This window comes from Pogoniulus pusillus, chromosome 32, assembly GCF_015220805.1.
Source record: "Pogoniulus pusillus isolate bPogPus1 chromosome 32, bPogPus1.pri, whole genome shotgun sequence".
In the NCBI taxonomy this organism is placed as follows: Eukaryota; Metazoa; Chordata; class Aves; order Piciformes; family Lybiidae; genus Pogoniulus; species Pogoniulus pusillus.
In genome coordinates, this window is record NC_087295.1 from 3,769,181 (window position 1) to 3,795,017 (window position 25,837).

Here is a 25,837-nt window from a genome sequence, read left to right on the forward strand (position 1 = left end):
GTTTAATTTTAAAGAGATAAAAAAAGGCATTTTTGAGTGGAGGGATTAAAATAATACTGGATTTATTATTTTTTTAAAGCACCAGGATTTAATTTAATAGGTTTAGAATGATTGAAAGCATAGATACTGGCAGTAACTATGTTGTAATTTGATACACAAATATTAAGAAGCCCAATGGCAATATCTTTTATGTAGTTTTAACTGTGTACATTTTGAGGTAGATTTTCTTTACAGTGATTTTAGTGTGTCACTATTTTACAGTTAGAAATATTTCACCATGTATTTTCTAGTTGCATCACACATATTGTCTGGCCTAGATCCAGAAAGCTCTTAAGTACTTCTTTTCAGTTATTTTTTGTTCTGTTTGGTTGGGTTTTTTGTCCCCAGAGAGATACTGGACTGATTACTGAGTCACAGAATGGCTTGGGTTGGAAGGAGTCTTAGAGATTGCCTACTCCAGTCTCGCCACCATGGGCAGGGACACCTCACAGCTGGAGCTGGCTGGTCTTTCATCCTGGCTTTGAGCACTTTAAGGGAGGAGGCATCCACCACCTCCCTGGGCAACCTATTTCAGAGTCTCACCACCCTCAAACTGAAGAACTTCTTCCTAAGATCCAGTCTAAACCTACTCTCCCTCAGCTTCAAACCATTCCCCCTTATCTTATTGCTAGACACACTTCTGACAAGTCCCTCTGCAGCCTTCCTATAGGATCCCTTCAGGTATTGGAAGACTGCTTTAAGATCCCCCTGGGGTCTTCTCTAGGCTGGACAACTCCAGTTTGAATGTTATTTTGTAGGATAGGAACTGTGGATATCAGGAAATCGAATCAGAACAGAATCATAGAATCAGCCAGGTTGGAAGAGACCTCCAAGCTCATCCAGTCCAACCTAGCACCCAGCCCTGTCCAATCAACTAGACTGGAAGAGATCTCCAAGCTCAGCCAGTCCAACCTGTCATCCAGCCCTGTCCATTCAACTAGACCATGGCACTAAGTGCCTCATCCAGGCTTTTTTTGAGCACCACCGAAGTTATCTGCAGCAGATTATCTCTGGGTAGCACATTACAGTGAACCAAATGACCCCAGAACTGCTGTTTGTTGAGCTCACCAGCCTACCTTGGGAGCAATCAAGGCTGATGCTGATAGAGAAAGGAAATCTGTCTGCAGCCAGAGGTTAAAAAGAAATTAAATTGATGGATGCTACAGAAACAGAGTCAGCACTAGGGATTCCTAAAGCTTTGCTGCCTTCCTGTTGTTTTCCCTGAGCAGTAGAGAAGCTGTGGTTGGAAACAGTACAGATACCATGGTTTACAAACACCAAATGAGCTTTCTTTTAGGTTCAACAACAAATTGGTTTTTGTTTAATAGCTGCAGGGTAAAAAAAAACCCAAAACATTAAAAACTGTTGGCCTACAAAGCAGCCTTGTGAGTCAAGAGGGATTCTTGAGGGGTATTTGTTGGCTTGGGTCTGGGGTGTGCTTTGTGTTGGCTTGGGGAGCCTGCTTTGTTTGCATGGATCTTGGGGGGAGCCTGCTTTGTTGGCTTGGATCTTGGGGGGGGCCTGCTTTGTTGGCTTGGGTCTTGGGGAGCCTGCTTTGTTGGTTGCTTTTTTGTTGTTGTTTTGGCTTTCTAGAATGATTTTTAAAACTTGTTTCCTTGCTTTCAGATGCCACCAGTCTAAGCATCCTGAGCTACCTACTTAATCTCTTTGCTTCAAGCCCCTCTGACTTCCCGTATCTTAATCCAAACGTCCAAGATAAGAATGGAGATACAGTGATGCATCTTCTCTTTCAGAGAGGATATTCCAAACAGGCTGTTAGAGTAGTGGAGTTATTGGCAAAATTTGATGTCAGCTTCAATATAAAAAACAAATTAGGAAGACTTGTGAGGCATGGAATAAAAAAAAATGACCCGCTGCTACGTGCCTGGAACATTGCTGTGCAGGAGAGGAAGAAGTGCCGGCCAGTTGGAGCAGGGCAAGCAGTTAAAACATCTAAGCCTGCTCCAGCCTCTGAGTTTTCACAGTCAAGGAGTGCAGGGCGTTCCTCATCTGGGACCTCAGTAAAGACTCCATCTGGCAGTGCAGCGCAGAGCGAGTTGAAACCTCCCTGTTCTGTAACAGCAGAAAAAGGTCCGTCGGCGAAGCAGGAAACAGAAGGAGTAAATAGTCCCTTAACGCTGCAGGAAAGTCTGGTGCAGGCAATCACAGCTCTAATTCAGCAACTGAAATTGAGGGACACCCTGAGAAAGGGCCATCCTCTGGTCCAAAAGCCATCTTCAGCTCGGACTCGTTTGGAAGAGGGAAGAAGTGAGCCCTCGCCACCTAGTGGAGGCATAGATTATCCCGAGGGGAAAAGGGCTGATTGGAAGACAAAGAAGGGAGCAAGGGAATTCAGTGTGGCCATGCCCAATGAAGAGAAGGAAGACTCAGAGGAAGGGAAGATTCTGGATGTTGAGACGTATGTGCAGGAGTTTGATAACATGACCTGGGAAATCGAGTGCACTCCTGAGACGCTGAAGACGTTGGGCAGCAAAGCTGTGCCTCAGTATCTGAAAACTAGAACTATAATGACAATTAAGCAGCTTGGCAACGGGGAGTGGACTAAAGGCCTTCAGAAGCCCCTGAGACACTTGAAAGCTGATATCCAGCTTTATGAAGCCAAGTTGGGCAAAGGTGCCAGAATGCTGTGGGAACTGGCAATTGATTTTTCTCCTCGCTGCAGCGAGAGCGCTGAAAAGATCATGGAGACAGAACAGGCAAAAAGTCAGCCAGAAAAATCGGGCAGAGTTTACACTGAGATGATCAGGATTTGGGCCATCGTTCTGGACCACTGCAAGCTGAATCGTGTCCTAGACAACATTTGCATTTCCTACAATCGTGGCTTGTCCTGCATCTTGAGGAAGAAGCTGAAAGGCATAAACGAAGGGCAGCAGACCCAGAGCGTGACAACGGAGAAGCGCGTCCCACGGTGCTACGTTGAAGACTCGGAGGCGCGGAAGTCCAAGGAACGCACCGTGCCGGAATACTTCCCTCCAGCCAGCCCAGCAGAGCTGGAATACAACATAATGAAGTTTCACAGCTTCAGTACTAACATGGCACTTAACATCATCAACGATGTGCATTCTTCTGTGGAGTACCCCTTCCGAGTTGGCGAGTTGGAGTACGCAGTAATCGATCTCAATCCAAAGCCCATGGAGCCAATCATTTTAATTGGGCGAAGTGGGACAGGGAAGACAACTTGCTGCTTGTACAGGCTTTGGAAAAAGTTCTGTTCCTACTGGGAGAAAGCTACCTTGGCAAGCAGTCCTCTCCTGGAGAGGCAAACGTGGCAGCAAAGACAGTGCAGGGAGGTTGAAAAAGCTGGGTCAGAGAGGGAAGAGTGTGAGCTAGAACAGGACAGTGATGATTCGAGTGAGGAGCTAGACCAGGACAACGAAGACGAAAGTGTTCCCGTGGGCACAGCTGGTGCAGAAAGAAGTTCAGGTGATGATCGTGAAGAGCAGATATGTAGCACAGGAACATCAAACGTGCTGGAGCACCTCCACCAGATCTTTGTGACCAAAAATCCTGTCTTGTGCCAAGAGGTTCGGAAGAATTTCATTGAACTTAGCAAGTCTTCCAAGGTAACCAATCACTTCAAGCCTCTGGAGCCAAATGTTCACAAGCTACAGGACGTTAAAGATGAAAACTTTCCGCTGTTTATCACCTCCAAGCAGCTGTTGCTCTTACTGGATGCATCTCTGCCCGACCCCTTTTTCCCAAGAAACGAGGATGGAAGCCTCAAAAGAATCATTGCTGGTTGGAGCGCTCAGGAGGACTTGGTTGTACCAAACTGGCAACACAAGGATGAAGAGGATTGCATGGAAGCAGGATGTAGCAATGATGGAGCTGCGGATGCGTACTCTAGGGAAAGCGACCCTCGGACGTTCGTGACTTACAGCGTGTTTGCAAATGAAATCTGGCCCAAAATGATCAAAGGGAAAAGCTTGTACAGTCCAGCACTGGTCTGGAAGGAAATCAAGTCCTTTCTGAAGGGGTCTTTCGAGGCGCTGAATTGCGTCGGGGGCAAGCTTACGGAGGAGCAGTACAAAAAGCTAGGCCGAAAGAGGTCACCGAACTTCACGGAAGACAGGAGTGAAATCTATCAGCTCTTCTGCCTGTACCAGCAGATCTGCTCCCAGAGAGGCTACTTCGATGAGGAAGATTTGCTCTATAATTTGTCTCAAAGGCTTTCAAGGCTCAGGGAGCTGCCGTGGTCCATCCACGAGTTCTATGGCGACGAGATCCAGGATTTCACCCAGGCTGAGCTGGCGCTCTTGATGAAGTGTATCAACGACCCTAACTCCATGTTCCTGACTGGTGACACTGCCCAGAGCATCATGAAGGGCGTTGCTTTTCGCTTCAGTGACCTGAGGTCGCTCTTCCATTACGCCAGCAAGAACTCCAGCAGCAAGAAGCAGCGTGTTAGGAAGCCTAAAAGGCTGTATCAGCTGTACCAGAACTACAGGTCCCATTCAGGTAAGGGCAACACATTTGTTTCTGCTCTGAGCCTGTGCTCTTCACTAGTGGTTGACATTTTGAACTGACCAAAGCCTTCCAGCATCTGAAAAGGGACTACAAGAGGGCAGGGGAGGGACTATTGGCAAGGTCTTGTAATGACAGGATGAGGAGGAATGGGTTTAAACTGGCAGAGGGGAGATTGAAACCAGATGTTAGGAAAGGGTTGTTTGCAGTGAGGGTGGTGAGACACTGGCACAGGTTGCCCAGGGAGGTTGTGGCTGACAGAAGCACTGAATGTGATTGAAAGTCACGTTCTGTGCTTCTGCCATCCACAATCTCCTTGGAGGTATCCAAGGCCAGGTTGGATGAGGCCTTGAGCAACGTGTTCTAGTGGGAGGTGGCCCTGCCTATGGCAGAGGGTTGGGATTGGATGCTCCTTGAGGTCCCTTCCAACCTAAACCATTCTATGATCATACCTGGGCAAGCCAGGACACGTATCAGGCCTATTTTGGCCTTCCTCAGCACCTTGCTTAAACCTTTGTGATTTTTGCTGGCCCAAGAATGAAGTCCACTCAGAACAGCAGAAGCAAAGCTTCTGTTCTCTGACTTGATTTCAGATTTCTAACACAGCCTTTCAACATGTTGTTTGTGAGAGAACCTGAGGCAGTCAGAGTGGAGTGGAAAATCTCTGTCCTGCTCCTTACAGGTATTCTCCGCTTAGCATCCGGAGTGGTCGATTTGCTTCAGCATTATTTCCCGGAATCTTTTGATCGCCTTCCTAAGGACTGTGGTCTCTTTGATGGCCCAAAACCTACCCTCTTGGAGTCCTGCAGTGTTAGTGACTTAGCAATTCTGCTGAGGGGCAACAAAAGGAAAACACAACCCATTGAATTTGGAGCACATCAGGTTTGTTTTTCTTAGAGGAGCAACACTGGGCGAATTCTTCCCAGCTCTGTTGCTAAACCATCACTTGACACAGGCTACCCACAGCTTTCTTTTCTTAAGCCCTTGTTTGTCTCACTGATAAGTTACACTTCTGAAACTTAGAAACCTTTGTTGTGTTGGTTTCTGCTTCATGTTAATCTCTCTCACTGCCTGTTCTCTTTTGCATCAGATGTTGACTGTCCTTTCCTAACTCCAGATTTTCTTAACATCAGCTCTACAACTGTCTGCACCTACCACGCATTTGTCAGTCTTCTAGTGGCAGCTTTCTGACCTTTTCTTGCGTGCTGCAGCATCTCTGTTAAGTGTTGTCTGCTTTTTGAGGAGGATCTTGCACTATCCTGAGGTGTTTTTAATGCTTTCTCTGTGCAGCTGTTACCTTTTTTTCTTCCTAATGTTGAGTTTTCATTAATGTGTTTCATAACAGGTGGTGTTAGTAGCAAATGAGACTGCAAAGGAGAGGATCCCCGAGGAACTTCATTTAGCACTTGTACTGACAATTTATGAGGCAAAGGGCTTGGAATTTGATGATGTGCTTCTTTACAACTTCTTCACAGATTCAGAGGTATTTCATTCTCATCAGTTTTCTGTCCATCCTGACCTACAGGCTGAGATCCAACATGTCTTTGATAGCAGATTTTGGCATGACAAATTGCAGCTTGTCAGTGTTAACCATTTACCATTTTCCCTTGCCCCAAGCTGGCAGGCAGCTGCCTGGCCCAACGTTGGGCACACTCCCACAGATGGTCTGCTTCTTGTGGTTTTGGGGTTTGTAGGAGAGTCCTCAGCCCTAGGGCTAAACTTCGAGCCTTGACCATGGTGAGGTTGATTTCCTCTTTTTCCCCATGGGTTGGTCATTGTGGAAGGGTATCTGCAAGTTTAGCTGAAAATTCATATAGCCCACTCAAGGAGTTTTTTGTGTTTGGTGTCAGATTTAATTATTAGAGGTATTAGATATTGCACGTGATGTGGTTTTAGAAGAGTGGATAGTACAGCATCCTGAAATCACAAGGCATGGGTAATACAGCAGACCAAGAGAGGTGATTCTGCCCCTTTACTGTGCTCTTATAAAACCCCTGATTGAATACTGCATCCAGTTCTGGTGACCCCATTGTAAGAAGAGCAAGTTCAGAGGAGGGCCACCAAGGTGACCTGAGGGCTGGAGCATCTCTTCTGTGAGGATAGGCTGAGGGAGCTGGGGTTGTTCACCCCGGAGAAGACTCCAGGGAGACCTTAGAGCTGCCTTCCAGTAGCTGAAGGGAACCTGCAGGAAGGCTGCAGAGAGACTTCTCATGAGGCTGACTAGCAGTAGTTCAAGAGGGAATGGTTTGAAGCTGAGGGAGGGCAGGTTTAGGAGGAAGTTCTTCAGGACAAGGATGGTGAGACCCTGCAGAACAGGCAGCCCAGGAAAGTTGTACAGTCCTGTATCCCATACAAAGGTTACCCTCCAATCCCATCTGCAACTTTGTTGATGGAAATTGATCATTATTCTTTACATTCTTCTTTGAGATTTCCCTCCCATGCACTCTGAGCCTTCTTTGTGGAGGTGCATTGGTCAATCACAGCATGCAGCCTTTTCCTGTGTGAGCAATAATGATTGCTGCATACAAGTAAACCTCATTCTGTTGACATTGTAGGCTAACAAAGAGTGGAAGATCATTTCTTCTTACACTCCTGATTCAGATGTGCAAGTAGGAAGCAAATTGCTAATAGAAGTTCCTTTAGAGGATGCTACTGGTGCACAGAAAAGAACTCCTTTTAATGTAGAAATGTTCAAGGTGAGTTTTTCTTAGCATTTGGAATGGGAAGGGTAAACTAAATTCTTAATTCTTAAAGCAGGGAGAGTTTTTGGAGAGTAGTTTTTGTTCTTCAAGGAGAGTTTTTGTTCTTCAAGGAGAATTTTTGTTCTGTAGTTCCATTTTTATTGATGCTGCTTTATCTTTTGGGTTGCTGTTCACCTTGCTATGATACAATCCTGACTTTTCTTGCAAGGTAAGATTTGTTTTGTGAATGTAGTTTGGTAAGAGAACAAAGCCTACATTTTATAGGCTTCTTGCTATGTGCACAGAGCAGATGTGGTTAAAGTAAATAGCAAATCAACTTGTCAATATTCATTACTGCTGTAGTCTGGTTTCAGATTGATGTCACTACCTTAAAACTAAGGAAGCTTAGAATCAAGTGAGTCAGATATTTTTGTATGGTAAGTGAATGATTATATGTGCAAGTTACTGTTATTGACATTTAAAAATGAGCTGTCACACCTGCAGCTGTTAGGTTTTGCTGTAGCAGTAGTTGGATGCAGATTTGCTGGGCAGTAACTTCTGTAGTTGAAAAAAAGAATCAGCATTTAATAGACTTGCTTACTTAAAAGCTGTTTTGTTATTTGCTGCTCCTTCTTTATGCCTTTGTTTTTCTTGTGATTGCACAGTATGATGGTTTTCTAACAGTTTAGCATTTCATTCACTCTCTCTTTGGTTCTGCCTCAGATGCTGAATGGAGAACTGAAACAATTGTATACAGCTGTTACAAGGGCCAGAGTCAATCTTTGGATCTTCGATGAAGACAGTGACAAACGAGCCCCAGCTTTTAAGTATTTCATCAAAAGAGATTTTGTTCGGGTTGTCAAAGCAGATGAAAAGAAAGGTGAAGCTGCCCTAAACCTTTTCACAGCCTGTCAGGGCAGTCTGCTCTTGCTTTCTCAGCTTGTAGATATAGCGGCTGTAGGTGTCAGTGCTCAGGTCATAGGGCTGCATATCCAGGTTCTGGTTCTGTGCTCAGCAGGAGCAGGGAGGTCATTCTGCCCCTGTACTCTGCACTGGTTAGACCACACCTTGAGTATTGTGTTCAGTTCTGGAACCCCCAGTTTAGGAGGGACATTGAGATGCTTGAGCATGTCCAGAGAAGGGCGACGAGGCTGGGGAGAGGCCTTGAGCACAGCCCTATGAGGAGAGGCTGAGGGAGCTGGGATTGGTTAGCCTGGAGAAGAGGAGGCTCAGGGGAGACCTTATTGCTGTCTACAACTACCTGAGGGGTGGTTGTGGCCAGGAGGAGGTTGCTCTCTTCTCTCAGGTGGCCAGCACCAGAACAAGAGGACACAGCCTCAGGCTGTGCCAGGGGAAATTTAGGCTGGAGGTGAGGAGAAAGTTCTTCACTGAGAGAGTCATTGGACACTGGAATGGGCTGCCTGGGGAGGTGGTGGAGTCGCCGTCCCTGGGGCTGTTCAAGGCAGGATTGGACGTGGCACTTGGTGCCATGGTCTAGCCTTGAGCTCTGTGGTAAAGGGTTGGACTTGATGATCTGTGAGGTCTCTTCCAACCTTGGTGATACTGTGATAGATTGTGTAGTAAGAGGTTAAATTCCTAACAGTGTGCATTGATCGCTGATTTCCAGTGGGTCTTCTTTCTTTCAGCAGTGAAAAAGATCAGTGGTATGTATTAATGCAGAACTGCAGTTGCAGTGCTAATTCATTAGTAGAAGTTTTCCTGCTGCTGCAGTCAGGGTCAGAGATCAGTTGGATCTGGTGTAGCAGTTAATTGAGTTCTAACCAGGAAATTAGTTATGTGAAGTATGTAACAAGTAGTGATCAATGCTGTTTACTACCTGTAAAGTCAACATGCAATACAGAGATTAATGTTTAAGCTTAAATGTTACATGGATGCTAGAATCATGAAACAGAATTATAGAATCAAGCAGGTTGGAAGAGACCTCCAAACTCATCCAGTCCAACCCAGCACCCAGCCCTGGCCAGTCAACCAGACCATGGCACTAAGTGCCCCTGCCAGGCTTTGCTTGAACACCTCCAGGGACGACAACTCCACCACCTCCCTGGGCAGCCCATTCCAATGCCAATCACTCTCTCTGCCAACAACTTCCTCCCAACATCCAGCCTAGACATCCCCTGGCACAACTTGGAGCTGTGTCCCCTTATTCTGTTGCTGCTTGTCTGGCAGAAGAGCCCAATCCCACTTGGCTACAGCCTCCCTTCAGGTAGCTGTAGCCAGCAATGAGCTCTGCCCTGAGCCTCCTCTGCTGCAGGCTGCACACCCCCAGCTCCCTCAGCCTCTCCTCACAGGGCTCTGCTCCAGGCCCCTCCCCAGCTTTGTCGCCCTTCTCTGGACACCTTCCAGCTCCTCAACATCTCTCTTGAATTGAGGAGCTCAGAACCAGACACCGTACTCAAGGTGTGGCCTGAGCAGTGCTGAGTTCAGGGGCAGAATAACCTCCCTTGTCCTGCTGGCCACCCTGCTCCTGGTGCAGGCCAGGATGCCATTGGCTCTCTTGGCCACCTGGGCACACTGCTGCCTCATCTTCAGCTCCTATCTACCAGCACCCCCAAGTCCCTCTCTGCCTGGCTGCTCTCCAGCCCCTCTGTCCCCAGCCTGTAGTGCTGCTTGGGTTTGTTGTGGCCAAAGTGTAGAACCCTGCACTTGGCCTTGTTAAATCTCATCCCACTGGCCTCTGCCCACCCATCCAGCATGTCCAGGTCCCTCTGCAGGGCTCCCCTATCCTCCAGCAGATCCACACCTGCTCCTAGCTTGTTGTAGTCTGCAACTTACTGATGCTGGACTCAATCCCCTGGTCCAGATCACCAGTTAAGAGCAACCTACTGGTGCCTGGTCTTGGATAAGAGAGCTCTCAACCCCTTGAGAAGCATTCAGGACTTGGAGCAGCCTGATCTAGGTGAAAATGTCTCTGCTCATGGCAGGAGGCCATTGGAAGTCCCTTCCAACCCAAACCCTTCTATGATTTTGTGATCCCTACTCAAGGGGAGACCCCCACTGCTCAGGCAGCTGCTGTGGAGGAGGAGCTCAAAGGACCCTGATGGCTGCAGATATTTATAGTGTCAAGTGGTTGATTTGTAGTCAGATTTTCTGCCATGTTTATACAGTTTCAGCCCCTGATCAGCCTAATCTCCAGCCAAGCTGTGTTCCTTCTATTTGTCTTGGTGCTGTGCTCTCACTGATAGGCTCACACAATAGGATTAGCTTTGGTTAACTTGCTCAGCATCTGCCCAGGCCAAGGTCCATTTAGTTCAAACAGGAGACGTGCATCTGTCACAACCTGCATAGCAGTGAAGCCTGTTCATGGAAAACCATCCCAGCTAAAAGAGGTTTATCAAATGAAAGGTTTTGGGTTCTTAAGAGACAGTTTTCATCAAAAAGCAAGCCTGGTTTTTAAAAGGTTTTTCTAACCCAAACCAAACATGTTGATTTTCATTGCTGATTCAGAGGGATAAAATACCTTTCTCTCACAGTCACCATTACTGGTGTGAGCACAAATCAGAGTTTAGAACCATGCTGATGCTTACTTCTGCTACATGAGTTTTTATACATTCTAATATAAAATGATTACCCTTCCAGACTTAGATGACAGCATGTTTGCTAAAACTTCAACTCCAGAAGAATGGATTGCACAGGGAGACTACTATGCTAAACATCAGTTCTGGGAGGTAGGAGCATGTGTTTAGCTGAAATAAGGATTCTTGTCTATTTGGAAACACTTTCCATCTGTAACATTCTCTGTCAACCTTCAGTTGCTCTGGAGTAGTCTATATTAGCTGGTGGTTTGTAGTTGTGTTGGTGGCTGTAGACTGTTTGCAAGATGTAAGCAGAGAGAGCAAGCTTGAAAGAGAACAAGAGCCAAACCTATTGTTTGTGGTCTTAAATTCACTGCTCATAAATTTGCAGTCCAGTGAGGGGGAGGAAAAATAAACACATTTTAATGCACACAGATAAAAGAGAAAACAGTTACTAGCAACAGCTGGAACTGACTGGAATTCATGAACCTAAACCCATTACAACACATGGCTGCAGCAGAACAAAAACATTTCTTGGAAGTGTATTGATTTGGGTGATGATCTTGGAGCCCTTTTGTAGGTTGTTTTTTACAGGCAGTAATTAGGGCTGGATGCAAAACACACATTCAGGAGCAGCATGTAAGAACCAAGGGAGCATTAGTGAAATGGCAAAAGAAGAGTAGCAAAGGGATGGTTTTGGTCCCTTTCCTGTTTAAAGAATATGGCAATTTTCCAGGCTTTTATTTCCTAAACTGATAGTGCAATCCAGCTGGGGCATGAGAGCTAATGGAATGGAAACCAAACCCAGCCATGGCAGCACTACCCATGAACTACTTGACAAGGAATTAAGGGATAGCTCTAGATCAACTGTCCTTATCCTTATGGACACTATATAGACAGTCTTTATCTGCACTTGGAATTAAAACCCAACCAAACAAAAAGCTGTGTTTCCTAAATGGACACAAAAAATGATTAATAAACCACACAGCTGAAAAAAAAATCATCTTGAGATCTGATTAGCTAGATTATCTGTGCTTCTCTTTTCTTTGTAACCCTGATCTGTGCTTATCACTGCTACATTAAGAAGGAATTATCTGGTAGCTTTAACAGGCCTAAGAGTAGCTTGCAGTGTGCAGTTTGCAGGCAGAACTAGGAAATTAAGGGCTAGAATAAAGAAATAATGATGTTGCAGAGTGAGCAAACAAGTGATAAAGAAAGAAACCTTGCTAGGAGCATGATAACTCTCTCTCTTTCTCTTTAGCTTATGACAGAAAAGGCCTGATATGGTAAAAGCATGAAGAATTGTGCCATCCTTTTTGATTTAACCTTGCACACATTGGTTTTCTTGGCTTGTATTAACTGATGTGGTAGATGCTTGCTGACTTAACAATTAATGGTTTTGGCCATTGTTCAGATTGCAAATGCTGGCTGTTCTCTCCACCTAACAGGTCTTTTGCTTTCACTGCTTCCATATGAAGCAAAAGAATTAACATTTGTAACTCTGGTAGCTGCATGTAGACCGACTTAAAAAGCTTTGCAGTATGTTTTTAGGATTAAAAGGGAAGCTTTGCCTTTTTTCCTTCTTTCAGGCACCCTGCCAGTCTTTGTGTTTTGCACTACAGGGACTGTAAGATGAAGTATTGCTTTTATGTGATAAGCCATGAGCCGGATGCATGTGGGTGAATGCTGTGTGTGATTTCATCTCAGGTTGCAGCCAAATGTTACCAAAAAGGAGGAGCAGCTGAGAAGTCAAAACTGGCCCTGACTCATGATGCTGTTCTCAAAGTGCATGCCAAGAAAAGTAGCCCCAGGTAAGTGTAAATGCAGATGAATAGGAGTTACTCTGTGGTGCCAAGGCTTCATGGGCTTGAGCAGGCTAAGATTCCTTCCACAGCTGTGGGACTGGACTAGAGATACTGGGGTCTGGGGCACTGCTCCTTTTGGGGAGTTAGTGAAAGCTATCACACACCAGGAGCTGTCCAAGCCAAATGTGGCCCTTGAAAGGCCTTACTGGTTATGGGAGAGTAAAAGAAGAGGATTTGAGTTAGCTCAAGAGACTTTATATTCTTACATAGAAGAGTGTATGCCATCAGCAGCACTCAGCTCCAGTTAATCCTATTGAATATTCACTTAACAAAGAAACAGGAATGATGTTGTGTATGATGGGGAAGAAAAGCTGCTAACCAAAAAGTGAGCTTTGAGGTTAAATTAGCGTCAGAGTCAATCTAAACTAAACAAGCAGAACTAGGTCTGAACCAAGGGGCAATATTAAAGGGAGAGATTTTGAAAGGAATCATTTAATTCATGCTGTCAGCTGAGCAAAAGAGCTCAAGAGTTTGATAGGAGAGAAAGCTTGCAGTTTCCTGAAGAGGCTGAAAAGCTCTCTGGGACTTGTCTCAAGCAAGACAGAAAACAAGAGGAGGACTCTAGACCTGAGTGAACTAATTCCTTTTCGTGCTGGGCAGTCTGAGAATTAGCAGTGGTAGCAGAGCATGTAAGGAATGACTAGAGCAGAGGAAAGTAGCACTGAAGAGAGAAGAGGACAAATGTTATTACTGGAGTTAGTCAAGGTTTTAGGTTTCTAATTACCTGGTTTATGTTGGTGGCCCTGGCTAGAAGTGTGAGCATGCTCATGAAATTCTCTGCTCGCAGAGCACTTGTTGATGTGATTGAAAACGTTGGGTTGTTTCCCTTGGCTGTAAGCTGGGATGCTTGTCAACTGGATAAATTTAGAGAGGAAGAAACTGGGTATATAGCAATGTGTTAGGTTGACAGAACATATGTAATAATGAAGCTGTGAAAGTGGCTTCTCTGGGTTTATTTTTTTGTTAGAGGTGTTGATGCTGGTGTGCAAAGCATAAGTAAGCTTCCTGTGTGCTCTCTCATCAGAAATGCTCCGTGTGGTTCTGATTCTTCAGACTCAAGAGCGATGAATTCAGTCTAGGCCTGGGAAGAAAATAGATGTGGTGATGCCAGGAAGGCTGGGGTTGTTCTGCTATATAGAACAAAGGCTGAGAACAAGTTTGCTTGCTGTCTTCAGTGGCATTTGGGCTAAACAGCAGAAGGGAAGGAGGAGCAAGTTAAGCTAGAAGAGAGAGTCAGCACAAAACCACACTAGCCTGCTTCAGTTTGAGAATTTAGAGAGAAAAAGGAGAAGCTTTTTACTGCCAGAGCAGGAGCTTCTGAACAGGCTTTTGGACAAGCAGTGTCAGCCCAGAACACAACTGGTTGGAAGGCAATGCTTCATCAAGTTACACATGGTGGCTGTGCTGGCTGCATTCAGTGTCACATTATGTGATCCTGCCTGGTCCTAAACCTAATTCAGATGCAAGTGGTGATTCTTCTCTTTGTTTTTCCCAGGGAAAAGCAGATGGAATACCTGGCTTTGGCTAAAACTTACTTGGAGTGTGGAGAACCCAAACTGGCACTGAAATGTCTGTTTCAGTCGAAGGAGTTCCGGCTTTGTGCAGAGCTGTGTAAAGAGTTAGGAAAGGTATTAAATCCTCTGAAACACAATCTCCTTATCACTTTCACTTTAACACACCTTTTTTTTTCCCCCCCCATGTTACTCAAAGTAACAGTGGTTTTGTGTGGACTGAAACAGCTCTTTAGCTGGGCTGTTCAAGAAGGAGCTGACTTGCCAGAAGGAGGAGGAAGAGGCCAGCGATGCAGTTAGGCAGCCTAGGTTTAGCTCTTTGGCTTTCCTCGAGTGTCACCATCAGGCACTTCTGCTTGGCAGCTGAAAGTCAATTAATGAGTCTTTGGCTTATTTTATGGCTTATTTCATGAAACTTTAAGGGTGTGACTTCAATCTTCTGGTGATTGAACTGGGTTGATAAAAAGCTCAACATGAGCCGGCAGTACATGCGTGCAGCCCAGACAGCAACCGTGTGCTGGGCTACAGCAAGAGCAGTGTGGCCAGCAGGGCAAGGGAGGGGATTCTGCCCCTTGGCTCTGCTCTCCTCAGACCTCATCTGGAGTCCTGTGTGCAATTCTGGAGCCCCCAGCACAAAAAGGACATGAAAGTGCTGGAGCCAGTCCAGAGGAGGCCACCAAGATGCTGAGAGGGCTGCGGCAGCTCTGCTCTGAGGACAGGCTGAGAGAACTGGGACTCTGCAGCCTGGAGAAGAGAAGGCTTTGAGGAGACTTGATAGTGGCCTTCCAGTATCTGAAGGGGGCCTACAGGAAGGCTGGAGAGGGACTACTGACAAGGTCTTGTAATGACAGGACAAGGAGCAATGGGTTTAAAATGACAGAGGGGAGATTCAAACTAGATGTTAGGAAAGAGTTGTTTGCAGTGAGGGTGGTGAGACACTGGCACAGGTCACCCTGGGAGGTTGTGGCTGCTCCCTCCCTGGAGGTTTTCAAAGCCAGGTTGGATGAGGCCTTGAGCAACCTGTTCTAGTGGGAAGTGTCCCTGCCTGGGATTGGATTGGAACTGAATGAGCTTTGAGGTCTCTTCCAACCCAAACCATTCTATGATCCTGAATCTTCATAGATTACAACCATCAAAAAGGAACCTTAAAACTTCCAAAGGTTTAGTAATGCACTGACAGTAATTTTCTAACTGCATGAGGAAATGTAAATACTTTTAAAAATTAATATTTGCAGTGCATTTCCACTAAAGGAATGTAAAATAATTGTTGCCAAATATTTGAAGCCCAAGATAGAAAGTCAGGGTTCCCAGTGTCTTGCTTTACTCCTGCTGAGAAAAGGACCTGTGGGTGTTGGTGGCCAGCAGCTGAACATGAGCCATCAGTGTGCCCAGGTGGCCAAGAAGGCCACCAGCATCCTGGCCTGGATCAGCAATGGTGTGAGCAGCAGAAGCAGGGAGGTGCTCATGCCCCTGTGCTCAGCACTCCTGAGCCCACACCTCGAGTGCTGTGCCCAGTTTTGGCCAGCACAGCACAGGAGGACACTGAGGTGCTGGAGCGGTGCAGAGAAGGGCGACGAGGCTGGGGAGAGCTCTGGCACACATGGCCTGTGGGGAGCTGGGGCTGCTTAGTCTGGAGAAGAGGAGGCTGAGAGGGGACCTTATTGCCCTCTACAACTACCTAACAGGAGGTTGCAGTGAGACTGGAGCTGGTCTCTTCTCCCCAGTTACACTGGAACAGGCTGCCTAGGGAGGTGGTGGAGTCACCATCCCTGGAGGTGTTTGAAAGGAGAGTGGCTGTGGTGCTTGAGGCTATGGTCTGGTGATGAAGGCTGATGGGATGAAGGTTGTACAGGCTGATCCTGATGGTCCTTTCCAACCATGGCAATTCCTAGTGGTGAGATGTTGTGCTGAGGGGTTTGGGTTAATCAAGGACTTGTCAGTGTGAAACTAATGATTGGACTGGATGAGCTTGAAGGGCTTTGCCAGTCTTAAGACATTCTGTGATTCTGTGAGATTTGCAAGCCAAGAGCAGTGTGTGTGTGTGACTGTGTGATACTTTTCTTCCCCTTTAACAACAGGCAGAGCTGAGTATGCATGAAAAGTACTTTGGAAATCCTGGGTGGTATTTTTAATTCTGCATTCTGCTTTTTCAGGCACAAATATTTTTAAGGTTGGGTTTTTTAATTGAATCTGTTCAGTTTTAATGATGGATAATATTTGATTACATTCATCTCCTTTAATAAAATGTAATTAAAGTGTGCTTCTCTCAGACACCTACGTGATGCAATTACTAAATTTATGCTATTTGTGTAGTTTTGACTCTTTAAGCGCTTTGGTTTCATTCCTGACTTGTTCTGCATTGCAGACAAAAGATGCTGCAGTTTTCTATCAGAAGATCCAGTGCTACAAAGAGGCATCTGAATGTTATGAGCAAGTTGAGGAGTTTGATCTGGCTGTGAAAATGTATTGTAAGGAAGAACTCTATGAAGAAGCAGCAAAGGCAGTTGAAAGGTATTTCCTCCAAGATGGCACTGAAATGAAGTTGGAGTATTAAAGCCCCCTTACCACCTAAGGATGTTTTTTAAATCAGCCTTCCCAAACCATTCATGCAAATTGTTCAGCCTAGCTAAAGAAATCTGCACTCCCACATTTAGCATGAAAGAGATGGTGATGAAAGGCTAATGATAATTTACTCATCAGGAAAGAATTACTCATTCGTAGCACACCGGGCAGAACACTTCTGCCAGGCTGGATTAAGGAATGTTTTAAATTGCTATCAACCAATAATAATTAATAAGTCAGTGTTTTCAGCAATCTGTGTGGTGTGGTGGATTCTCTTGTGGGCTGGGATGCCATCCAGAAGGATCCTGACAGGCTTGAGAAATGAGGTAGTGCCAAAAGTGTGAGGTTCAACAAGTCAAAATGCAAGGTCCCCCATCTGGACTGGGACAGTCCTAGACACAAATCCAGGCTGGCTGCAGAGTGGGTTGAGAGGAGCTTTGAAGAAAGAGCCTTGGGTGCATGGATTGATGAGAAGGTTACCCTGAGCTGGCAGTGCCTTCATGCAGGCCAGAAGGCAAATCGTGTGCTGGGCTGCATCAGGAGTGTTGCCAGCAGGGCAAGAGAGGGGATTCTGCCCTTCTGCTCTGCTGAGACCCCACCTCAAATTCTGCCTCCAGTTCTGGTGTCCCCAGCATAAGAAAGACACAGAGCTGTTGGAGTGAATCTAGAGGAGAGCCATAAAGATGATCCAAGTGCTGGAGCACCTCTGCTATGAGGATAGGCTGAGGGAACTGTGGGTGTTCAGCCTGGAGAAGACTCCAGGGAGACCTTAGAGCTGCTTTCCAACAGGTGAAAGGATCCTACAAGAAGGCTGGAAAGGGACTTTCCTGAGGGTGCCTAGCAGTAGGACAAGGGGGAATGGTTTGAAGCTGAGGGAGAGCAGGGTTACACTGGATCTTGGGAAGAAGTCCTTCAATACAAAGATGGTGAGAGTCTGGAATAGGCTACCCAGTGAAGCTGTGGATACTTCCTCCCTGGGGCTGCTGAAGGCCAGGTTGGATGAGTCCATAAGCAGTCGAGTTTAGTTGAGAGGTGTCCCTCCCATGGCAGGGAGGTTGGAGTAGATGATCTCTTTCAACCTAAACCATTCTGCTATTGAATAATCAGCAAAGTACCTGAGGCTACATATTTTTACAGAGTGTTATTTTAAATGACCTGTGGAGAATTCATTGCAATTTGCATTTATTTCCTACAAGAAACCCCATTCTATATTGAGGCATCCTTTAATCGACGGAGGATGATCCCTGGTGAAGTGTGATTTACATAACTGCCAGAGTGTTTTGACAGCGTGGAAAAAGCCTCACTGGTGCTGTAAACCTTGTGATTTGTTTGTGCCACCAGTTTTAGTGATCTTCTTCATGTGGCCTTATGTAGGTCTTTTAATAGCAGTGGGCAGATTCAGATTGGATGTTAGGAAGTTCTTCACCGTGAGGGTGGTGAGATACTGGAACAGGTTGCCCAGGGAGGTGGTGGAAGCCTCATTCTTAGATGTTTTTAAGGCCAGGCTGGATGTGGCTCTGAGCAGCTTGATCTGGTGTGAGGTGTCCCTGCCCATGGCAGTGGGGTTGAAACTGGATGGTCTTTGAGGTCCCTTCCAACCCTGACAATTCTGGGAATATCATGTGATGATTTTTCACCTGACTGGCATCATTTGCAGCAGTTTGCTGAAGGAAGGGCTTATCTGCAACTACCTCAAGGGAGGTTGTAGCCAGGTGGGGTTGGTCTCTTCTGCCAGGCAACCAGCAACAGAACAAGGGGACACAGTCTCAAGTCGTGCCAGGGGAGGTCTAGGCTGGATGTTAGGAGGAAGTTGTTGTCAGAGAGAGTGATTGGCATTGGAATGGGCTGCCCAGGGAGGTGGTGGAGTCTCTGTGGCTGGAGGTGTTGAAGCCAAGCCTGGCTGGGGCACTTAGTGCCATGGTCTAGTTGACTGGATAGGGCAGGGTGCTAGGTTGGACTGGATGATCTTGGAGGTCTCTTCCAACCTGGCTGACTCCATGGGGGCAGCTCTCTGATTAAAGTTCTAGGGGCTTCTTAAAAACCACAGTGTTGGGTTGGTTTGTTGGAGGTTTTGTGTGCTTAGGTTAGTTGCCTCTGGTAGTAAACCCATGTGTCTGTTATTTCAGATATGAAGAGATGTTAAGCACAAGAGGACAAACGGGTTCCAAACTTTCATGCACAGCAAACCAGTTGTATTTGGAAGCAGCTGCAAAGTACCTGAGTCTGAACAGAAGGGAGGGGATGATGCGAGTCCTTTCTAAACTGGACGTAGAGGACCAGCTGGAGTTTCTCAAGTCCCGCGGCTGCCTGCACCAGTCGGCAGACCTACTGAAAAGAGAAGGTCGAGAGGAGGAAGCTGCCAAGTTAATGAAGCAGCATGGCTTTCCTCTGGAAGCAGCCAACCTCACGGCCACAAAAGAGTTCCGTGCCTCCTGCTTGCTGGCTGCAGCGCGTGCCGCTCGCTCTGCCGACCCGGGCGCGCTGGACTTGGAGGCAGTCCTGAGAGAAGCCCTCGACCTTTGTGTGCAAACCAAGCAGAAGTCTGGCATTGCCGAGGCTGTGTTTTTGCAGGGATCTCTGAAGGGAGATGCCACAAAGCTGAGTAATGCCTACAAGCTGTTCCTGTCTTTGAATCATGCTGCTGGTGCGGTTGAAGCTCTCTTTGAGTTGTGTCGCTGCAGCATTCCTAACCAGCAGTTGCTCTTGATGGCAACACGTGGCTTAGTGGCTCTTCTGAGTCTGGTGAGGGGTCTGAAGAAGACAGCTACCAACGCAGAGAAAGATATGGTGAAGTCGTGCTTTGCCTATTTTGGGATTGTCCCGACAGGTGACAGTTGCCACGTGTCTCAGAACGAAGCTGAGCCCATTCTCAAGTTTTTGTCTGACAAGTCAAGTCCGAAAGAGAAGAAGACTCAAGGCGATTTCTCAGTAGGCACAGAGGAGGTAAAAACAGCTCTGAAGCAGCACTTCTTGAGCAGGTTGTGCTCTATCACCCAAGAGTTGTTGAAAAAGCATTACCCTGGGGTTTGTACGAGGTTCGTTGTTGGCTTGAGGTGTGAAGATACAACCTGTCAGGATTACCACAAGCCCCTGCTGCGCTGTGAGGCAAGGATGATATTTCAGTGTAAGATGCATCTGGTGGCAATAAATGGGTTGCTGTTGGAAGCTGCTCATACTTTCCCTGAAGAGATCTTGAGTCAGTGCAAAAACTTTGACCTTTTGACTGCTGACAGATTTGCCTTGTGTGAAGACCTTTTAGAAGTGTTTTTTCCTAATCATTTTCATTTGAGAATACTGTCTGAGAACCCAAAGGCCTGCAGGGAAATCCTGGAATTCAGTAGCCTAATTTCTAAGCCCTGTAGAGCAGTACTGAAGGAGTACATCACTGAGAAGTTTAAAAAGGCAGTCACAGCAGCCAGAAGAGAATCAACTGACTTATGGCTGCATGCCATGCAAGTTTTCATCTTATCTTCAGGATATCCTGAAGAATTTGAGAAACTCCTTTTTAAGGAAGAGGACGATTATAACAAAGAGCTAAACTTTGCTTTGTCGGAGGCGAAGAGCTCCCTGAAGGGTAACAGGCACGGAGGAAAGGCCAAGAGGCTGGAGGGCAGGCATGGCATGCTGCTACCTGACAAGAACGCTGAGTGTACAGGGAGGACACACCTGTGCTTCATTCGACTGCTTGAAAATTCCCTCGAGCAGTTCTACCTCCATAAGAACCCAGAGACCTGCAAAAGCTTTTTCTTCCGCTTCATGAACTTCCTGGTCAGGAAGTGCACCGGCTACCTGGTTCCAAGCATAGGCAATACAGTCATGCTGTTGGAGTTCCAGTACGTTCTCTGTTGTGCTGTCCTGATGCGTCTCTCCAAGAACATCACCCTCTCCTTTCCCAAGAGTTACATTGCCCTCATCCACTACTGGGAGTTTCTCTTCAGAAGCAAGGGCTACAACAAAGAGTACAGGGACACGTTTTCCATTATACAAGAGTACAGACCCAAGGACGTCTGGGTAGCTGTACAGAAGTTCAGGTTTCATCTCCGTTACCTAACAGAAGTTTTGTGTGGAGTGTATGGCAACTTCAATGTCCTTCTGGATGCTTTTAATAATCCTAACTACATAACTTCAGGGGAGGCTGAGAGGGCCGTGGTGCTGTGCTTAGTGATGTTACTGAATGCTGACCAGGTGCAGAGCTCGATGTGTAGGTTCTTCCTGCACCAGCACTTCCCTGGAATCAAGGCCATGCTGAGATCTATGGAAAAGGACTCTCCTTCCCAGGTGCCTGAAAGGTTGCTGAGGGTTGTGGAACAGGTCAGTAATGCTACACATGTGAGAGAAGTTGCTGTGAGCTTGCAAGCGCTGCTGTTGGAGCGAGATGCGGAGTACCTGGTTGACTGCCGGTGGAAATGGGACTCGGTGTATGTTCAGGGCCACCCACCTGTGTGGGGCATCCTGTTTGAAAACGTAAACCTTGACAGGTTTGTCACCTCTCTGGATAAGGCAGAGTATGGTGATGAAGTAGAAAAGGAACTGGAAAGAGTTCATTCCTTAGAGGACCAAAGGGATCTCCTGGAAGTCATCGCCCTCAGCAGGCAGCAGAAGCAGGAGCAGAAAGCGTCTGCGCAGCGCCAGCTGCATCGTGTCTGCCGTTTCGTGTGCCTGTGCATGAAGTGGAAAAGGAAGAGCTGCTCCAAAGCTGAGCACGTTGCAGTGGAGGGAGAGGGATTTTTCTCAGGCATTTTCAAGAAAGCAGATATTGACCAAACCCAGTGTGACCTCTGTGGAGTCAGATTCACCCGGAGCTCCGAGAGCTATTTCAGCCAGTCAGAAAACATGGAGCCAGACGCTGCTGAAGCTGTGACGCTGGCAGAGATCCACGGGGAAGAAAAGTTGCATGTGGAAGGAGGTGCAGCTTCTGAGGCTAGCGAGATTTATGCAGAGCACAGGGACACAGAGAAGCACAGGAAGAATAATGCAGCCTACCAACACTACAGTGACTTCTTCAAAAGAAAGGTTGATCCAATAATATCTGATGGGCAGGATGTGGTGGAGGCCATTACAGAAAAGACAAAGACTCAAGACCATTTAGCATATAAAGAAGACTTCAAGCTACGCCAAAGAAGAATCAAAGAGAACATTAAGAAGATTGGAGATGCAGTGAAGGAAATCTACGAGAGAAAAGCCTGGGCTGAAGGTAGGGTGGTTCCTGTCCTTGTAGTCTCTGAAGGGGGTCTGCAGGAAGGCTGATGAGGGACTATTTGCAAGGTCTTGTAATGACAGGACAAGGGGTAATGGGTTTAAACTGGTAGAGGGGAGATTGAAAATGGATGTTAGGAAAGGGTTCTTTGCAGTGAGGGTGGTGAGACACTGGCACAGATTGCCCAGGGAGGTTGTGGTGGAGTCGCCGTCCCTGGGGCTGTTCAAGTCAGGATTGGATGTGGCACTTGGTGCCATGGTCTAGCCTTGAGCTCTGGGTAAAGGGTTGGACTTGATGATCTATGAGGTCTCTTCCAACCTTGGTGATACTGTGATACATAGTTAACCAGGTTGGAAAAGACCTTTGAGATCATTGAGTCCAACTCATCACCTAACACATTCTAATTAACTAAACCATGACACTAAGTGCCTCATCCAGCCACTTTTTAAACACCTTCAGGGCTGGTGGCTCCACTACCTCTCCAAGCAGCCCATTCCAATTCCACTCCTTCTGTGAAGAACTTCTTCCTAACATCAGAATCAACCAGGTTGGAAGAGACCTCCAAGCTCATCCAGGCCAACCTAGCACCCAGCCCTGGCCAATCAACCAGACCATGGCACTAAGTGCCTCAGCCAGGCTTTGCTTCAACACCTCCAGGCACAGAGACTCCACCACCTCCCTGGGCAGCCCATTCCAATGCCAATCACTCTCTCTGCCAACAACTTCCTTCTAACATCCAGCTTATACCTCCCTTGGCACAACTTGAGACTGTGTCCCCTTGTTCTGTTGCTGCTTGCCTGGGAGAAGAGACCAACCCCACCTGGCTACTACCCTTCAGGTAGCTGTAGAGAGCAATGAGGTCCCCCCTGATCCTCCTCCAAGCTATACAACTTCAGCTCCCTCAGCCTCTCCTCATAGAAGGAGAGGCTGAGGGAGCTGGGAGACTTTAAGAAGGATAATGAAAGCCAGGAACTTTAATACTCCAAACCAGATAATACAAAGTGTTTTCTCATAAGTCTCAGGTGAAAGGAACAGCATAAGGAGATGGAAAACTTCTTTGCCAGTGCTAGTGCTGCCTGGAATGCATCTTCATTCCCTGTAGTGAATTTGCTTGCACGTGAGATCCCTGGCGACTGAAGCTTCTTGCTTTGCAGCAAGCTTTGTGCTTGGCTTTTAGCTGCTGTCCATATCCCAGCTGCTGTTCTCATGGAATGTTGGTTATTTGTGCTCCATTTCAGCTGAAAAGATAATAACTGAACATGCCAGCAAATTGATTGCCACCATTGATGAGGCTCATAAGTGGCTGAAGAAAATGGATTCTCAGAGGATGAAAGAAGAAGGTATGTTTTCAAATTCCCCAGGTTTCTCTGCCCTCCAGAGGACACTGCTTGGTGATGGTCCCTTAGTCTCCAAGTCAGCAGTGCTGTGGATATTCACTCACCCTCTAGGCAACGTGAAACAGGCACCTCCATATGGGCCAGCTGGAAAACATGAGTTACTTCGGTGGCTCTTTAAAACAGAGTGTGAGACTTGCAGCTGGTTCCAGAGTGGCCAGAATGGAGTAAGCCTTCTTCCCTGACCCTAAGCAGGTCTCAGCCCACATAAAGTACACGTGTTTGTGCACATAGGCACAGGCAGATGTGCATCTAACTGGGGGTGAGGTGGACAGACGAGACACTCTCATCCTCACCAGTGAGACACTGCTGTTTGTGCTGCACTAACTCCTTTATGGGCAGTGTGGATGCAGACATGTGTACATGTAAGTGTGGGTGAGATGGACAGAAGTGAAACTCTCATCCTCACCAGTGAGACACTGCTGTTTGTGCTGCACTAACTCCTTTATGGGCAGTGTGGATGCAGACATAGGTACATGTAAGTGTGGGTGAAGTGGACAGAAGTGAAACTCTCATCCTCACCAGTGAGACACTGCTGTTTGTGCTGCACTAACTCCTTTATGGGCAGTGTGGATGCAGACATATGTACATGTAAGTGTGGGTGAGGTGGACAGAAGAGAAACTCTCATCCTCACCAGTGAGACACTGCTGTTTGTGCTGCACTAACTCCTTTATGGGCAGTGTGGATGCAGACATGTGTACATGTAAGTGTGGGTGAGGTGGACAGAAGAGAAACTCTCATGCTCACCAGTGAGACACTGCTGTTTGTGCTGCACTAACTCCTTTATGGGCAGTGTGGATGCAGACATGTGTACATGTAAGTGTGGGTGAGGTGTGCAGCCTGTCGAGGTCCCTCTGGATGGATCCCTTGCCTGCAGCGCAGCATCCGCACATGTGAAGCCAAGTTGCTGACACACAGAAGAACAATGCTGTAGCTTGTCTTGCTGTTAAGAGGACAAAGGCGTTGTGTTTTTCCATTCTGCATTGATTTCTTGCTTTTAATACAGGTTGTATGCACGATGGAGACTTGGAAAATGAAATGGAAGATGAAGACAAAGCTTTTATACAACTTAGCCGACACAGAAGTTCAGGAAAAAGAGGAAGGCATGGGAAACTGTAATTAGAAAAAAATAGAATCCTCTTACCAGCTGCATTGTAGAATTGTTAAAAAAAAGAGATGGGAAATGGGAAAATGTCTGAAGAAGAAGAAAAGCTTAGGCTGTTTGCTGTTTATCACTGAATGCTGTGTCAGAATAGCTACCTGTGCAGCGATGTCGTAATCGTTAAAACCTGTGACAGGGCAAACCTCCTTTCGAGCTGATGTAGAAGTAATAAGCCAAAGAAATGAACTAGTAGAGAAAAAATAGTGGTTCTGCCTTACCTCAGGAGTATTTCTCCACTGTCTTCTTTTTTTCCCCCCCCTTCCCTGAGCTGGAATACTCAAGAAAAAGAGACGAATGATTTCTCTGATGGTTAAGAGGTTTAACTGCTGATTTTAGAAGACAGCAGGTTTGCAGTAGCAAAGCCTGAGTCTTGCAAAGACTGGAAATGTTTTGGAGTCTTCAGGTGAGGTACAGCATCTCTTTTTCTATTTTTATAGACAAGAGTAGCAACTTTTAACCATGTTCATGTTTCTGACTGTGTACACATAATTACTCATGAAAAAAAGTTAATCCTTGTTTTCTACTCGATCAGGTTTTGATATCACCTGCACAGATTTCAGTATCTAGCCTCTTTCTTTTAAAGGCTGTTGGATGTTTTTAATGTTTTGTAAGTTTTAATTGAGAAAAGGCTTTTTTTTGTAATGTACAATAATGTTTTTATAAAACTGTAAGATTGTTACAACCTCTTGGCCTTGTCTGAGTTTTTAATGCTTTCTGACTGACTGCCTGAGAGAGGTTTGCAAGTTGGGTCCAGAGGATCAGCTCATACTGATGCTGTTTCTCTTTGGGGATTTGCATAGCTTCAACCTACAGTAGTCTCCTTTAGCAACCTTTTCAATTAATGCATTTGCATGTTAGACATAATTGAAGTGTTTAGCTGCTCTTTAGAGGGTATTAGTATTGTGATGAAATGTTTTGTCTTGAAAAGGGAGCCACTAACCCTATGAAGGTGGCCAGCAGATGGAGAGAGGTGATCCTCTAACCCTATGAACGTGGCCAGCAGATGGAGAGAGGAGAGGTGACCCCCTAACCCTATGAACGTGGCCAGCAGATGGAGAGAGGTGATCCCCTAGCCCTGTGAGCGTGGCCAGCAGATGGAGAGAGGTGATCCCCTAGCCCTGTGAGCGTGGCCAGCAGATGGAGAGAGGTGATCCCCTAGCCCTGTGAGCGTGGCCAGCAGATGGAGAGAGGAGAGGTGATCCCCTAGCCCTGTGAGCATGGCCAGCAGATGGAGAGAGGTGATCCCCTAGCCCTGTGAGCATGGCCAGCAGATGGAGAGAGGTGATCCCCTAGCCCTGTGAGCGTGGCCAGCAGATGGAGAGAGCTGATCCCCTAGCCCTGTGAGCGTGGCCAGCAGATGGAGAGAGGTGATCCCCTAGCCCTGTGAGCGTGGCCAGCAGATGGAGA

The 25,837-nt window shown here is 46.6% G+C and overlaps 1 protein-coding gene across 3 annotated transcripts in view; it reads left to right on the plus strand.

Moving 5' to 3' along the window:
* The window catches only part of TRANK1 (tetratricopeptide repeat and ankyrin repeat containing 1), a 66,736-nt gene extending 41,619 nt beyond the window's left edge, over nt 1-25,117 (plus strand). For all 3 annotated transcript variants that reach the window (XM_064169576.1, XM_064169578.1, XM_064169575.1), the window contains exons 13-24: nt 1,666-4,518; nt 5,207-5,406; nt 5,870-6,007; nt 7,080-7,220; nt 7,929-8,085; nt 10,803-10,891; nt 12,446-12,549; nt 14,099-14,231; nt 16,480-16,625; nt 18,803-21,870; nt 23,112-23,213; nt 24,275-25,117. In XM_064169576.1, coding sequence (XP_064025646.1) covers nt 1,666-4,518; nt 5,207-5,406; nt 5,870-6,007; nt 7,080-7,220; nt 7,929-8,085; nt 10,803-10,891; nt 12,446-12,549; nt 14,099-14,231; nt 16,480-16,625; nt 18,803-21,870; nt 23,112-23,213; nt 24,275-24,387 — 7,244 coding nt within the window. In that variant the 3' untranslated portion in view covers nt 24,388-25,117. The remainder of the gene's footprint in view (nt 1-1,665; nt 4,519-5,206; nt 5,407-5,869; nt 6,008-7,079; nt 7,221-7,928; nt 8,086-10,802; nt 10,892-12,445; nt 12,550-14,098; nt 14,232-16,479; nt 16,626-18,802; nt 21,871-23,111; nt 23,214-24,274) is intronic.
* The last annotated feature ends 720 nt before the right edge of the window (nt 25,118-25,837 follow it).